Source organism: Odontesthes bonariensis, chromosome 19, assembly GCF_027942865.1.
Source record: "Odontesthes bonariensis isolate fOdoBon6 chromosome 19, fOdoBon6.hap1, whole genome shotgun sequence".
NCBI lineage: Eukaryota > Metazoa > Chordata > Actinopteri > Atheriniformes > Atherinopsidae > Odontesthes > Odontesthes bonariensis.
In genome coordinates this window covers 20,179,420-20,192,723 of record NC_134524.1, presented here as the reverse complement: position 1 = coordinate 20,192,723, position 13,304 = coordinate 20,179,420, and the positions used below count along the sequence as shown (strand labels likewise).

General features: G+C 42.9%; 2 protein-coding genes across 4 annotated transcripts in view; one reads left to right on the top strand and one right to left on the bottom strand.

Moving 5' to 3' along the window:
* Positions 1-13,304, top strand: part of LOC142368394 (uncharacterized) — a 146,255-nt gene that overhangs the window by 22,218 nt on the left and 110,733 nt on the right. The gene's annotated exons all lie outside the window — the stretch shown is intronic.
* The window catches only part of ndrg2 (NDRG family member 2), a 41,180-nt gene continuing 29,496 nt past the window's right edge, over positions 1,621-13,304 (bottom strand). For 2 of the 3 annotated variants that reach the window (XM_075451879.1, XM_075451880.1), the window contains exons 2-16: positions 11,096-11,181; positions 10,087-10,131; positions 9,067-9,172; positions 8,832-8,952; positions 8,293-8,355; positions 8,116-8,176; positions 6,787-6,873; positions 6,472-6,528; positions 6,243-6,346; positions 6,100-6,138; positions 5,962-6,013; positions 5,820-5,867; positions 5,689-5,724; positions 5,511-5,562; positions 1,621-4,583 (exon numbers count right to left, since the gene is read on the bottom strand). In XM_075451879.1, the coding sequence (XP_075307994.1) occupies positions 4,420-4,583; positions 5,511-5,562; positions 5,689-5,724; positions 5,820-5,867; positions 5,962-6,013; positions 6,100-6,138; positions 6,243-6,346; positions 6,472-6,528; positions 6,787-6,873; positions 8,116-8,176; positions 8,293-8,355; positions 8,832-8,952; positions 9,067-9,172; positions 10,087-10,131; positions 11,096-11,170 (1,110 nt within the window). In that variant the 5' untranslated portion in view covers positions 11,171-11,181 and the 3' untranslated portion in view covers positions 1,621-4,419. The remainder of the gene's footprint in view (positions 4,584-5,510; positions 5,563-5,688; positions 5,725-5,819; positions 5,868-5,961; positions 6,014-6,099; positions 6,139-6,242; positions 6,347-6,471; positions 6,529-6,786; positions 6,874-8,115; positions 8,177-8,292; positions 8,356-8,831; positions 8,953-9,066; positions 9,173-10,086; positions 10,132-11,095; positions 11,182-13,304) is intronic. The other variant, XR_012767625.1, reaches the window with a different exon arrangement.

The window sequence follows — 13,304 nt, the reverse complement described above, 5'->3', positions numbered from 1 at the left end:
AAATTGTGCGGCTAGAATGAGTTTTAATATTACGATTGGCCTGTCTCCTATGCCCTTCGGGGGTCTGAGTTGGAAAAACTGCGCTATGTAACTTTGCTGGACCGGCCTGGTAGCGGCCCAGGAGCTGAGCGGAAGTACTTCGACTTGCTTTCTGGCACACCTACCGCAAAAACAAATAGACCCCTCTCACGCTCCCAGGTACATTTGATTACTCTTACCTTCTCGGTCGACATAGCTTGCACCTTCTGACTCCTCGCCTGTTCGTCAACAAACGTGAAAGCGAAAGGGTGTTGTATTTACGACAGTGTACATTACCTCCAAGCCTGTAGGGGGAGCTCCATAGTCGGCTTTTTGAGAAGTTGCATTGTATCGCTTTAACATTTTTAAACTTTCTTCTGCTAACCAATTGAACCCATCTTTCATAAGTTGTATGTTCTCACACTAATGGCATATTGTTCACATAAAAGTACGAAGGTAACTGTTATTATTTTCTTAGACCCTTTTTCCATCAGATTCTGTAGCGAATTAAAAGTTATATTGCATTACTTTGTTGCGATATAAGATGCGTTCGGTTGGTTTTCCATCAAACATGACGATTCTAGCGAAATAAAATGACATCACCGGAACGTGCTGATGCGCATTATTCTGACTCGACCAGATGATTTTCCAATACAAAAGTGGCGAATTGTAGCGAATTAGAATGCGCCAAATTCTAGACTCGAAGAACTCTGCTCGGTGCTGCCACCAAAGGCCACAAGATGTACTGCATGCATTTAGGCCAAGAAAGGTGAAAAGGCCTGACAGATGTCACCATTGTTGATATTTTAGGGAGGAAGTTTTTTTTCTGAATATGCAAATAAGTTCTCTTCTTAAATATGAGTAAATCACCCATAAAGGATTCCTATTTGTCCAAAAATGCAAATACATCTCCCTTACTCAAGGAAAAAAAAAATTCTGGAAAGTGAGCAATGAAATGCTTAATAAATAACTTTATGATTGATATAAGAAAAAGAAAAAAAATCTGTCAACCTGCATACCTCCGGTGTATAAAACTATAGACTTATAGAGCTTTTTGAAGCCTTTAAAGATATAGACTGTAAAATGATTGCATATAGGCATGTTGACTGTGATATTACTAATTAATAAACCACCTAATGTCGAGTACATCTGATTTTTGTTGACAAAACAGCCCCAAACTGTGGAGGCATGAACTCTAAAGTTCACCACATTCCACAGGTATTCAAATGGATTGAGATCTGGAGAATTTGAAGGCAAACGCACCACCTCAGACTTCTTTTTCTCAAACCAACTGGATGCTGGTTCAGTGGATCTTCTCATCTGTGGTCCTCTTTTGGGACGTCCTGACTACTGCAGTCGGGGAACATCTTATGCTCAAATCCAGTTTTGGTGATTCCAGCTTCAACTTCAAAGACAGAATGTAAAACTGGTGCTATTGTAATGAGGCCATAATGTGGTGATAATGATACTTTGGAGAGATGTAGGTAACGATCGCTTCTTCTGGAGTACTTCTGTTACTTTTTAACACACAAAATGAGGTATTATCTGATCAAATAAGTCTGAAAAGACAGAAATGAGAAGGCAGCTGTAAATATCACAGACGACAGGAAACAATCTTTTATTAAGTTTGTTTTTTCAGGATGTTCATTGTGTTACAAAGAGAAATCAGCCACACAAGTAAATCTGATTTTATTCTCTTAGCTTTTCATCTTTTTTGCTGTTAATTATATTAATATTATTATTATTCTCCCTTATTATAAGCGCTAATGCTAAAAAAGTTACACTATCACACGATTAACTAACTTGTGAGCACACCGGGACAGTAAACTAACACGTCACACAGATTTAGAAAAAAGAAAAAGAGGGACTTCCAAAAATGTAGAAGAAAAGAAAGATGCGATCACAGTAAAGTGTGACTTACAAAACAGAAGACAACATGGACAAGCGTTTCCAATCACACAACCCTGCTCGAACCTCCAGAGGGAAGCAGCGCTCCGTTTTCATTTTCAAGGTTCCACCTGGAATCTCTGATTTGATTTGAGTTTTAATTTCAGCCTGGAACAAGCCAAACATTTACATTCCTGAAATCGAACGAGCCTCAAAAACAAACAGCATCCTACTCAACGTCACACTGTACACTCACGGCGCAAATTATCCAGTCGCCCGGATTTGAACAGTTGTTACCAACCGCTGATGGATCAGATGGGGACTGGATTTAAACAGGATGCTGCCGTCCTCGTCCCGTCCACTACCAAAGCTCAATTCTGAGGCCGACTTCTGTCCTGTCACTCTCGTCAACATCGTCCCTCCGTATCATCGGAAAGGTTTGGGAAAGGAGCAGTGAGGCATGTGCGAGAAACAGGAAACCTCCAGCTCAATCGTTAGAAAGAATTATTTCTTATATGAAAAAAGAGCTGCATCAGAACAAGCTTAGAAAAAAAAAAACTTAAAAAAAAAAAAAAAACCTGCACGTGCTTGATCCCAAATACAGATTCCTTTACAAGTACAGCTTAATGGCTACGCGTCACAGGGCAGTGGTGAGCTTTGTCGTGATAAATCAACAATTTAGAGGGAGGGTAGAATCACTTGGAGTATATATCGATTCTCATGGCAGAATTTGGACTAAAAAACTAAAAAAAACACACCCCTCTAATTGCTTACTTTTGGCAGTACATGATGCTTTTTGGTCGCAGCCAGTTGGCTGAAGGCTCAAACGCTCTTTCGCCTCCTCATAAATAGTAGACCTTGTGCGTGGTGGCAGTGAAGGGGCTGGTTCATTGTCATTGTTAAATCGAAGGGAGGGGGGTTTAACTGGTCTCAGACAGGATTTCTTCATGGACCCTATCCTTCCACCCTCCTCGCTGAGCTAATTGTACTTTTTACTGGATAACAGCAATCCCTTTCACCTCCTCAGGCATTCACAGACCTATCGCATGCAAATGCATTTGTCTTGACCTTCCTGCTCCAATAAAGCCGTTTCTTGGCGTGAAAGAGCGCGCGTTGGTTTCGCCTCGATGATGCCAAGTATTTTGGCTGGGTCTGTTAGTAGGTATCCATAGACGGGCTAATGCTAACCCACATAATGAACACAGTGACCCCTTCTGGCGTCATCTAGCGCTGCAGTGCAATATCCTTCATAGCTGGGGATTAGCACGGACCTGTGGATATTACAATGGGCGGAGCGAGACAGACAGCAACTTTGGAAGCTTTACTTAATGTGCGACTGCTGCTCACAATAGCATGCCGGGTAGCTAAAGCGCACAAACACCCCCAGTTTCACCGTTTCACATTTTTCCGCTCAGACGCTCACATTCACGCAACCCATTAGTAGATTACGAAAGAACAAAAAAAAAAAAAAGTTATCCAGTCAATATTCACACGGGCCGACACCAGGTATGCAACTTCCAAACGGTCCAGAATAAGGGAAGAAAAAAAAAGAAAAGAAGCTTCCTGCCCGCCTCCTATCAATCCAATCAAAAACAAACAAAAAAAGAAAGAAAAACAACTCACATATAGACGGGGCAAATGGAAGACATAAACAACCTGGCAACATCAAGGAAGAAGTAGTCACTATCGTGGCTCTCATTGGCTGTCACCCAACATGACGGGTCAACCAATCAGAAGCTTCCGGCCCCTTGCTGAGACAGATTACAAATTACAAGATAATATCCAATCAGAGAAAGAACAACAAAAAAAAACACAACAAAAACTAGCTTAAAAAGTGGTCGACACACAATGTTGTAAGTATCTCTGCTATAGTATGTTTTTTTTTTTTTCATCTATGTCATATTAAAGTCCTCATGTAATAAAGAGGAAAGTGTTACAGATATTTTTTTTTCTATTACATCATCACCATCCTCATCATCATCATCACCATCCTCATCATCATCATCATGGACATGTAATCATCAGCATCAACAAACATCACCGCTTTCAGGATTATTACTATCGGTTAACGCGAGGTGCGCGGCTTCTAAGTGCCGCACTGAATCTAAATTGAAGGGCTGACAGAGGCTCCAGCAGAGGGAGGGAAAGAGGACTGGTTTGCCTTTCTTTACCTCCGTTCTTAGATTTATTCATCTTGCTGTGTTTCTAGAGGCTGTGCTTCACTGTAAAGCAGCCCAGTGGAGTTTGCTTTCAGCTGGGGGACGTAAAGAGAAGGACTGGAGGACAGCTCTCTATTCTATCCTCCACTAAAATCCACATTTCTCCTCCTCCCTCCCTCCTTCTCTCTGCCTCTATTTCTACTCTGCTCTTGTGGGGAATAATGGGAGTCGTGTAATGACACATAAGAAAGCCACTTGTCTTTCTCCTGCATTTTTTGTCATGCTTCACCTGTACCTTCCTTTCGCTTTCGCCCTCCTCTCTTTCCCGCTCTCACTCTCTGTCGTTGCGTTCTCTTCAGCAGGACACCTCCATCGTCTGGGAGGGGCTGGGCGGCATCTGGCCGCCTTGCGAGCCCTGGGAGAGGGTGCGGGAGCGAGAGCGGGACCCATCCATGGAGTAGGAGGAGGAGAGGGAGGTGGTGCGGGAGCGGGAGAGGCGGGTCATGACAGAGGAGGCCACTGTCGGGAAACAGAGAGACAGAAGAAACGCTGAGATCATGTTGACATCAGGACTTTATTAGAGCAGAGCGACAGTCTGGAAATCTATTCATGAATGAGAGCAGCTTTGTCGAGAATTTGGCTGTATTAATATAAGCTCACACTTTGCTTCTGCCTAAATCAGCAGGAGCCTAACTGAGTGTGCACCTGCAGGAGGGATTTGAACCCTGACCACATTCTCTGGGTGTGTTGTTCTAGTTATCAGAAGCTCAGTTCTGTACGATTTCAGTCACACTAACATGTTTACACTGAATCTTAAAGGTCCAGCTCAGGTTGGAGTATCCCAATAAGTCAATTTGTTTCTAGTGTCGTGTCCAAATGCTGACTGATGAAAGATTGATTTCACCAGGACTGGCAGAGAGAAAAAGGAGCACTCTGAGGATTATAGCAGGACCCCCACCTTATCAGCGTGTCGTCAATAAGAAAAACACAGAGAAAAACAAGACTGGAATAATGTTTTAAAAAACAGTCAAGGCCATTCAAGTCCATGTGTGTGTTTCTGAATGTAAAGGATGGACCTTAAACACACCATGAAGTCTCTTGTTTTGACTTTAAGTTTAACTCACAGCTGATGCTTTTTAATCACACAAACTCACAACTGCCTCGGATTTTTGGGATCTTACATTTTAATTGAGTTTTCTGTAAAAGGACCGAGAAAGACGGTGAGGATGAGCTGCGGTTTGTCCAACATGTCACCACGTTTGTTTTCTTAAAAAGGTAGGCTGACAAACTCGCTAACTTGCCGATTATAAAGCTGTTTTTAAAGCTGGTGACGTGTGATTTATCAAATTGACTGTATTGAATTGAATAGAGGGGAAGTGAATGATAAACCCTCACAGTATTAGGAAACAGAAACTTTTGAACCACCGTTCACTACAGTCAACTTACTGTAGCCCATGCCCTGGATGAAATACTTGAAAGCCTCAGTCAGTTTAGCGGGCTGTGAAGAAAAAAAATAAAAATAAAAATCAGGTTACACGTTCGATCGAAACACCAAATCTTACCTGAACTAATGCACACTGGTGACATGAAGTGGCAGCCGACCGCAGAAATACTTGGTTTTTACCTGAGTGAGCTGGGGGAGGCCACCGGCATCGGCCATCTGCGACAAAACGGAAGATGTGAGTTGAAGCGAAAGAACGGAGGCAATGAAAAGAAAGGGGAACAGCTAAAGGAAAAAAAAAACAGGAGGTTCACCTTGAGGAAGGAGGTTGTTGTCGGGTCCAGTTTGCTGTTGCACTCCACCTGGTGGTCAGAGAAAGAAGGCACAGTAAACCTCACCAGCCTGTCCGAGCAGTCGCAGCAAAACGAACCTCTGTACAACACAAGCTAAACTCACAGCAGCCTCCTCGTATGGAGCTTGATCCCCCACCACCAACATCACGGGACACCTGAGGTTGACACACCAAAAGTCAGGCTGGTAGAATTTAAATGAAATATTTCAGATATTTCTAAAAGAAGAAAAAAAGATTCTTACTTGAAGGTGCAGGTGCGGTCAAGGATCAGGTCTCTGCGACTGCGGGGGGGGGGGGGGGGGGGCACACCAACATGATGTTGAGTCTTTGTTTAACGGGCAGCATTGTTCATATTTATGTACTCACACTGGTGGGAGTGTTTCACCTGTTGTAAGTCTTCCAGAAGAGCTCTATGTTGACCAGATTTGCAGCTTTGGAGATGCGCTCTCTGTGAGACTGCACTTCATCCGAGTTCGCCGACAGCTCCTCCTAAGAGTGGGAGTTCAGCCTTTATCAGCAACAACTCAAAAAGGACCAGGGATTTTCAGCTAACTCTTCCAAGCTAACGTCACCGCTGCGTGCTGTGAACATACGGCCGTATTGACATGTTGTACCTGGCTGAAAAGGTGACACAGGATCTGCTCAGTGAGGGAGGAAGTCACAGAGCTGAGCTGCAGAGGGAGACGAGACAATCAATAACACTGGAATAGAATACGACATCATGTTTAATAAAGTCAATAGCACTGTGGGACACAGACCTAATTTCATATTGGTGGCTAAAGTGAAATTGAGAAAGAACTCCCATTAGGGCGAAACTTGATTTAAATAGCAGGGTTCTGCGGACGGGACACCGCAGTCCCGACTCAACAGGAAGACGGAAGCAAGTAAACAATCAAAGCAAATCTGACAGCAAACGGAACATTAAGAACCTTATGAGCGGCCCAGTCCATCCAGCCTCGAGCGTTAGTGTCGATGTTGACCAGAACCAGACCCTCCACCGAGTCTGGGTTTGCAAGCTGGAGACAGAAAAAGAAAAAAAAAAAAAGTCACGCTCAGCGTATTCAGACTGAAGAAGAAGTACTCAAAAGCTCCCATGCGAAGGACAGGTCGTACCTCCCGTTTACTGATAAAACCTCAGGAAGGAAGAATCTACTATGCTATAAAAAAACACTACTTTTAAAAACTTGAATCTGTTTTTTCACACCTCAATTTACGCGAAATACAACAGCGTGGCTTTAATCGTCTCTGTTCAACAAAGGTTCAAATAAATGAAAAGATAACAGATTTTTCTTGTTGCAGTTTATATAGTATACAGAGTTTATGAGTGTAACTGCCCCTGTCTCCAATTTATTTTCTGTCTCAGCACTTAGTTTATTCTCTATCGTATATGTTTACAGGTGGACGGAACTTATTATTTGTTCCTCCGAGTGTGTTTCGCCCGATTGCTTTTAGCGACGCACCGTCACGAACCAACCACCGTATTATCATTTCTGTCTGTTGTGGTTTTGGAATATGGAATAAAGAAGCAGAAATAGACAGAAGATAGAAGAAAAGATGAGGATTCCAAAGACATTTAGCACCTTTTGTGATAAGCAGCAACGAGGTTGGTTAGCTGTTGTTTCTATTTATCTGCAGTGAAGGTGTCATTTGTGTGAAGACTGTGTTCACATGCGCCATTTTTAAGTCATTTAAGCAAGCTGTAAAGTGTTTAGCTTAATCTATGCTATGTTATGACGAAAGATGTATGAGACATGCATACAGCATTATTTTTTTGTTAATTTATATTTTCTTTCTTTTACCCAGTTCTCACGGGTTGACCATCAATAAAGCCCAGTATTTAGATAAAGAATATCTTGCCTCATGCCTATCACTGGAGGAGCTACAATGAGTATATGATATGTTAAAGTACTGAAAACTACTATTTCTACTGTAATAATTACATTATCTGCAAGTCACTATCGGACTGAACTCATGGGAAGTGTAGTGAGCAGCGTCAGCAGTGCGCTCTTTATAATTAGAAGAAAGCATCCAAGAAATGTACAAAAAGAAGATTAAGATTAATTAAAGCACCGTTGCTTATTCTGGTAACACAAAGATCGTGTTTAGGAGAATAACACAGGACACGACCGTGTTCTGCAGCCGCTTGGCTTCTTAAACATCAAACCCTGACAGCGACTATTTATGTGTTAGAAACAGAGGCTGTGAGGCAGACAGCATGACTCATAGTGACAGCTCAGACAAATAAAGATGATGCTCACTGTGAACTTGGAGAGGATGTACGCTCCCGCTCCCACTCCCACTCCGATTACAGTGCGGAAGCTGGCGGAGGGAGACAGTAAGTTAGCACACGACTGAACTGAAGGAGGCAGTTACTGACATTCTGTGCACAGCAGAAACAGTCTGAGTTAAGTCCAATGAAACTCGGCCCGACTCACTTGAAAAACTGCAGCACTGCAGGGATCATCTCTGCGATGGTCTCCATGGAGGGATACTGGTAACTACAACAGCAAGCACAAATCTGGTGAAGCGCATCAACTTGGAAACGATAGGCCAAAAAATGTTATCATCTTGAGTTGGGAAAGTTTTCTGACCTGGGATCGCTCATATTTGTAGTAACCCGATTGGTTGATTATTAGATGTAACTTATAGCACATACACAGTATAAGACTTCTATCCAATCAGGGCAATACATGTAACAAAATCCTCCTGAGCAGCTAAAATAATCACACGGAGGGAGGGGGTGGGTGGGTAAGAAGTATGGCGAGAGAAAAGTGAGGATTTTGTTTAAACCTCTGACAAGAACGCATTAGCGGGCAGAGAGGGGGGGGGGATGTGAGAGATGGGAACGCTTTTTTTTTTTCCCCCCATAAAGGGGGATTAATTCTAAGCCTGCACAGAAGATTGTTTCCATTTCTGGCAAATTTACTTTTAAAATAAGGCAAGGTTAGTGCAGGACACGGAGGGAATGTCGTACCCAGCGGGGTAGGCGGCGGCCCCCTCTTCTTGTCCCGGGGCGTCAATATGAATCAGGGTGAAGTTCTTCACGATCTCCTGCATCTCCTCGAACTTAAACAGAGGAGAGAAGCAGCTCTTACCTGCAACGGAGGGAGAGACAGAGGTGGTGGGGTGAAGAAGACGCCAAAAGTGGGCGAGAGATTATAGACACAAAGAGACTGAGACAGAGAGGGGAGGGCGGGGGTGTTACTCACTGTCCAGACCCACATCGTGGACGGTGAGGATGGCGGGCCTGCGCGTGGTCCGTGAGCCGTGAAGGGTCACGTGGAGGACGCCTTGCGGGGTCTCGACGGTGTGCTCCTGCAGAGAGCCACGGAGACAGTTTGTTCAGCAAAATTTTAGCCTGATATTTGTCATTCAGGTTCTTTAAAAGCATTTAAACTTGTCAAAAAGCCACATGTTACTTCTTTTTGGTTGGTTAGAGTCAGGTGAGGCCAACTGCAACCTCTATTCTAGTAGTATCCTCTATGCTAGTAGAGTATAAACCCAGTAGAGCTCTGAGATCTACTGACTCAGGTCAGATAGTGGAGTTTTAAATCCAGGTTAAAAACATTTCTCTTTCGGTGTGCGTATGGTTGAGTTTATATTTTTCTTTTTTCCCTCTTCTTTGATTGCTTTTAACTGTGTTTTAATTTTTATTCCATTTTTTTCTCTTTAAATTGCTTGTTTTTATGCTGCTTTATGCTGTTCTTTTAAATGCCTTGTCTTTATGTAAAGCACATTGAGTTGCCTGTGGTATGAAATGCGCTATATAAATAAAGATGCCTTGCCTTGCCTATTCTACACTAAAATCGTTTCATGATGAGGTTTTAATCTTAAACCGAGAAGATCCAACTGGCTCATCCTTAATTCGAGAAGCCCACGGCGGCAAACCTCCTCCACCATCAGCTCCACCAACAGTCACTCTCATTTCATCTTTTCTCAGGTCAAATCTTTACTCTTTATCCCACAAATCTTATTAGCCGCGTTTCAGCCGTTGTTATGTCGGCCATGTCTCTGATTTCCTCACAGGCACATAATCTTCATAGAGTCGTTTACGGTTAATTTGCACCTTCCGTTTTTCGAAGTGTCTTTTTTTGCGACCCTGTTGACTGTTCCCAAAAATATCTGTCTGGTGGTCACACCTCAACAGTTTTTTTTCACAGTCTTGTGACTTTTCAGTGTTGGTTAAATCCAGTTTTAATTGAGCTTATATATACATGTTGCAGTCTCACCTGTCCTTGGTCGAGGAGTATCCTCGCAGCCAACTCAGCAACATCCTGTGAGAAGTAAAAGAATCAGAATCACATTTATTGTCATTTCACCTTACAGCATAACGAAATTTGGTTCCAGTACACCCATCCGGACAGACAACATGAAAAACAGACAGGGGAGACAGAATAAAATAGTGGATTAGTAGGAAATTCAACACAAAGGACGTGATTTTTAAGGAGAGGAGAGATATCTTTTTTTTCAGACAAAAAGGAAAAGAGAGCCCATAAGAGAATGTTAGGATCCACAACCCACACCTTCAACACTTTAGCTTACCACTCACTCAATAATAATCATGAAAAAATAGAGTATATACTCTTTTCGCTCTCTTGTCCACCTTGTTGTTGTGTGAGTGCTGCAGTTCCCTTTCTGCCCACCGGGTGCCAGCAGCGTGAAACAAACAGCTCTGCTCTGCAGCCACGCATCTGCACAGCAACACCCGGCGCAGCAGAGCAGCAGAGCAGCAGAGGATCTGCTCTCACTCCTTCTGGGCTTTGACTTCAGCCCGGCACATATGAGCCAGCGCTGCAGCTGTGTGCAAACACACACTTACACTCAAACACACACACGCAGGCTCGCATTCACACACCAGAGTTTTCACATATGTGCTACGAACACATGTTGTCATAAGTAGGGTTTGCTCGGACTCAAAAGCGCAAAACACTGGTGCATTCACGCCCACACGTACAGCAATGTCACATGGTAACACACACACACACACACACACACACACACACACACACACACACACGGATCAACCAGCTGTAGTTTTTCTGTCTCTTGGGACATACACACAGCTTGCTGCTGCAATCAGATCGTGTTTCAGATCATGTGGCAAATGTCCAAGCTGATGTGTGCTTGCTGATATTGAATCAGCATGTAGGTGAGCTTTACATTTGGAGCTTGGAAATGCGTGTGTGCGCAACACGAGTTCACATTTATCTGTACGAGTCCATGGAAACCATCTCTGACCTTGGCAGGATCCGCCTGACCCGTGAGTAAAGGCTTGCCCTCTGTAATGGCGATCTCCTGCATTTCTGTTGTCATGGTGACGCCTCCTGTAGGTAAGGACACAATGAACACATCGCGTTATCAGTTTTTTGTTTTTAATAAACTAAATACATGAAAACTGTAACTGCAGTGTCAACACGGGTAAAGTAACATGCAGCAAGTATTATGATGAAAAATATATCAAAACTAAGACTAATAAGTACATGGAGAGGAATAAAGTGTGTGTGTGTGTGTGCACTGACTCCCAGCCTAACACAATTACTCAGTGGAATACACTGCGATATAGGCGCAGTTGTGTCAAACTCACTTAAACATGCACTGTGGCCTACGCACACACACACACACACACGCACACACACACACACACACACACACACACACACACACACACACACACACACACACACACACACAGAGTGATTAAACACTGCATGTAGCTGATATCTTCTGGGACTTTGTTTGGGCTGTGGGACCTTGTGAAAGTTAATTAGTAATTAGTGCCGGAAGGCATGAGCAGAAGAAGACTTTGGGATATAAAACTATGAGCTAAAAGAGAGAAAAAGAAAAAAAAAAAAACGGACACACCAGTCTGGCTCTGTGAAGCAAGGTCCAGAAAACGTGACACCTTTATAGCGCCTGTGTGCTGTGGCAGTTCAAGCTGAAGCCCTGACAGCTGTGTGGGCGTTCTGACAATACATGAGGAAATAATTAGCATTCCTGTAATATCTAACTTAGCATGAATGCATGAATACAGATGTTGAACGCTAACTTAGCTAGCGCTCCTCCCTGTTGTCTGAATATAGGGTTTCGTTGGATAGCCTATCCTAACAGAATTAAATTACCCTGAAGTATTTGAGTGGCAGCCGTTTGAATTTGGTAAGTGCTAAGGAAAGGAGATGCTACCTCTTACATCTCCTTTAGTGTAGGAAAGATTCGACCATCCCTTATGAAAGAAAGGATATTCCGTCCCACAGTTCCTCGTGGCTGCAACTTTTAAAGCCATGCTAGATTATGTTTAGCCATTTGTACTATGATTTGTGTGCAGAAATATGAGGACGAGGGGTAACTGTGAGCAGCCTGCGACGACATTTGTGCCTTTTTCTTTCCTCTCTAAAACTCTTGTGAATTTTTCCTACCACCTTTCTGTAGCGCCACGATGTTTTCCAATCACGTTGAGTGAAGGAGAGAAGTTTTTTTTAGTCTATTCGACAAGATGTGGTCACTTCTCCCTCCAGAGAAAATGTGAAATGGCAACAGGCCAAATTCAAAACTAAAGCTGCAAAACAAACAATGTGGCCAACACACACATCTGGAATATTTAATGTGTGTTGGTTATCTTCCCCTGGTTTTGCTTTTAGACTTTTTTCAGGCTAAAACTAGACAACAAAAATGACACGGACAGCTGTGACTGTCTATCTGACAGCATCATACTCTATCTGACATTTAATCAGAAATATGGGACCTTTTGAAATTGCTTATTTTGTGTGTGTGTGTGTGTGTGTGTGTGTGTGTGCGCGCACTGATGCATAAATCATGCTCTCATAAACCGATGATACTCTATCTGGAGGATTGGCATTACATCAGACGAGGGAGGGGGCGAGTTACTGTGCGTATGTGCCTATGTGCACGTGCACTTTCATCAGAAAATGAACAGCTACCCCAGGGGGGATGCTGTGTGTCTCAAACGGAAATGATTAGTTACCAAAGAACCCCAACACACACACATGCAAACAGTCACCGCTTCCATTGTTCGCCTTCTCTGCATTCATGTTTAATAGTTTTGCACATACCGAATATGTGTGTGTTTTTTTTTTGTTGTTGTTTGTTCTACCAATACAATTTCTATCTTTATTTCACTCAATTATAGATTCAAACTAAAAGACACTCAAGCAGAGCAATCCTCTGCGCTGACTGGGCTCCTTCAGGGTTATCCTGAAGCGAGAATTGCATTTGTTTGTTGTTGTTGAAAGCAGAGTCGAGACTTAATAATGTGAGGTTCAAACGAGAGGGGGAAAAAAAAAAAAAAAAAAAGAGGTATTCATCTTATGGTGGAAACCCTGCAGACGGACTGAAACAACAGACTTCAGATGCATTTTACCCTTAAACCTGCCATTATTTTTATCCTCACATAATCAAGATACAGTCGGTCATATATTTTCACTTTCTATGT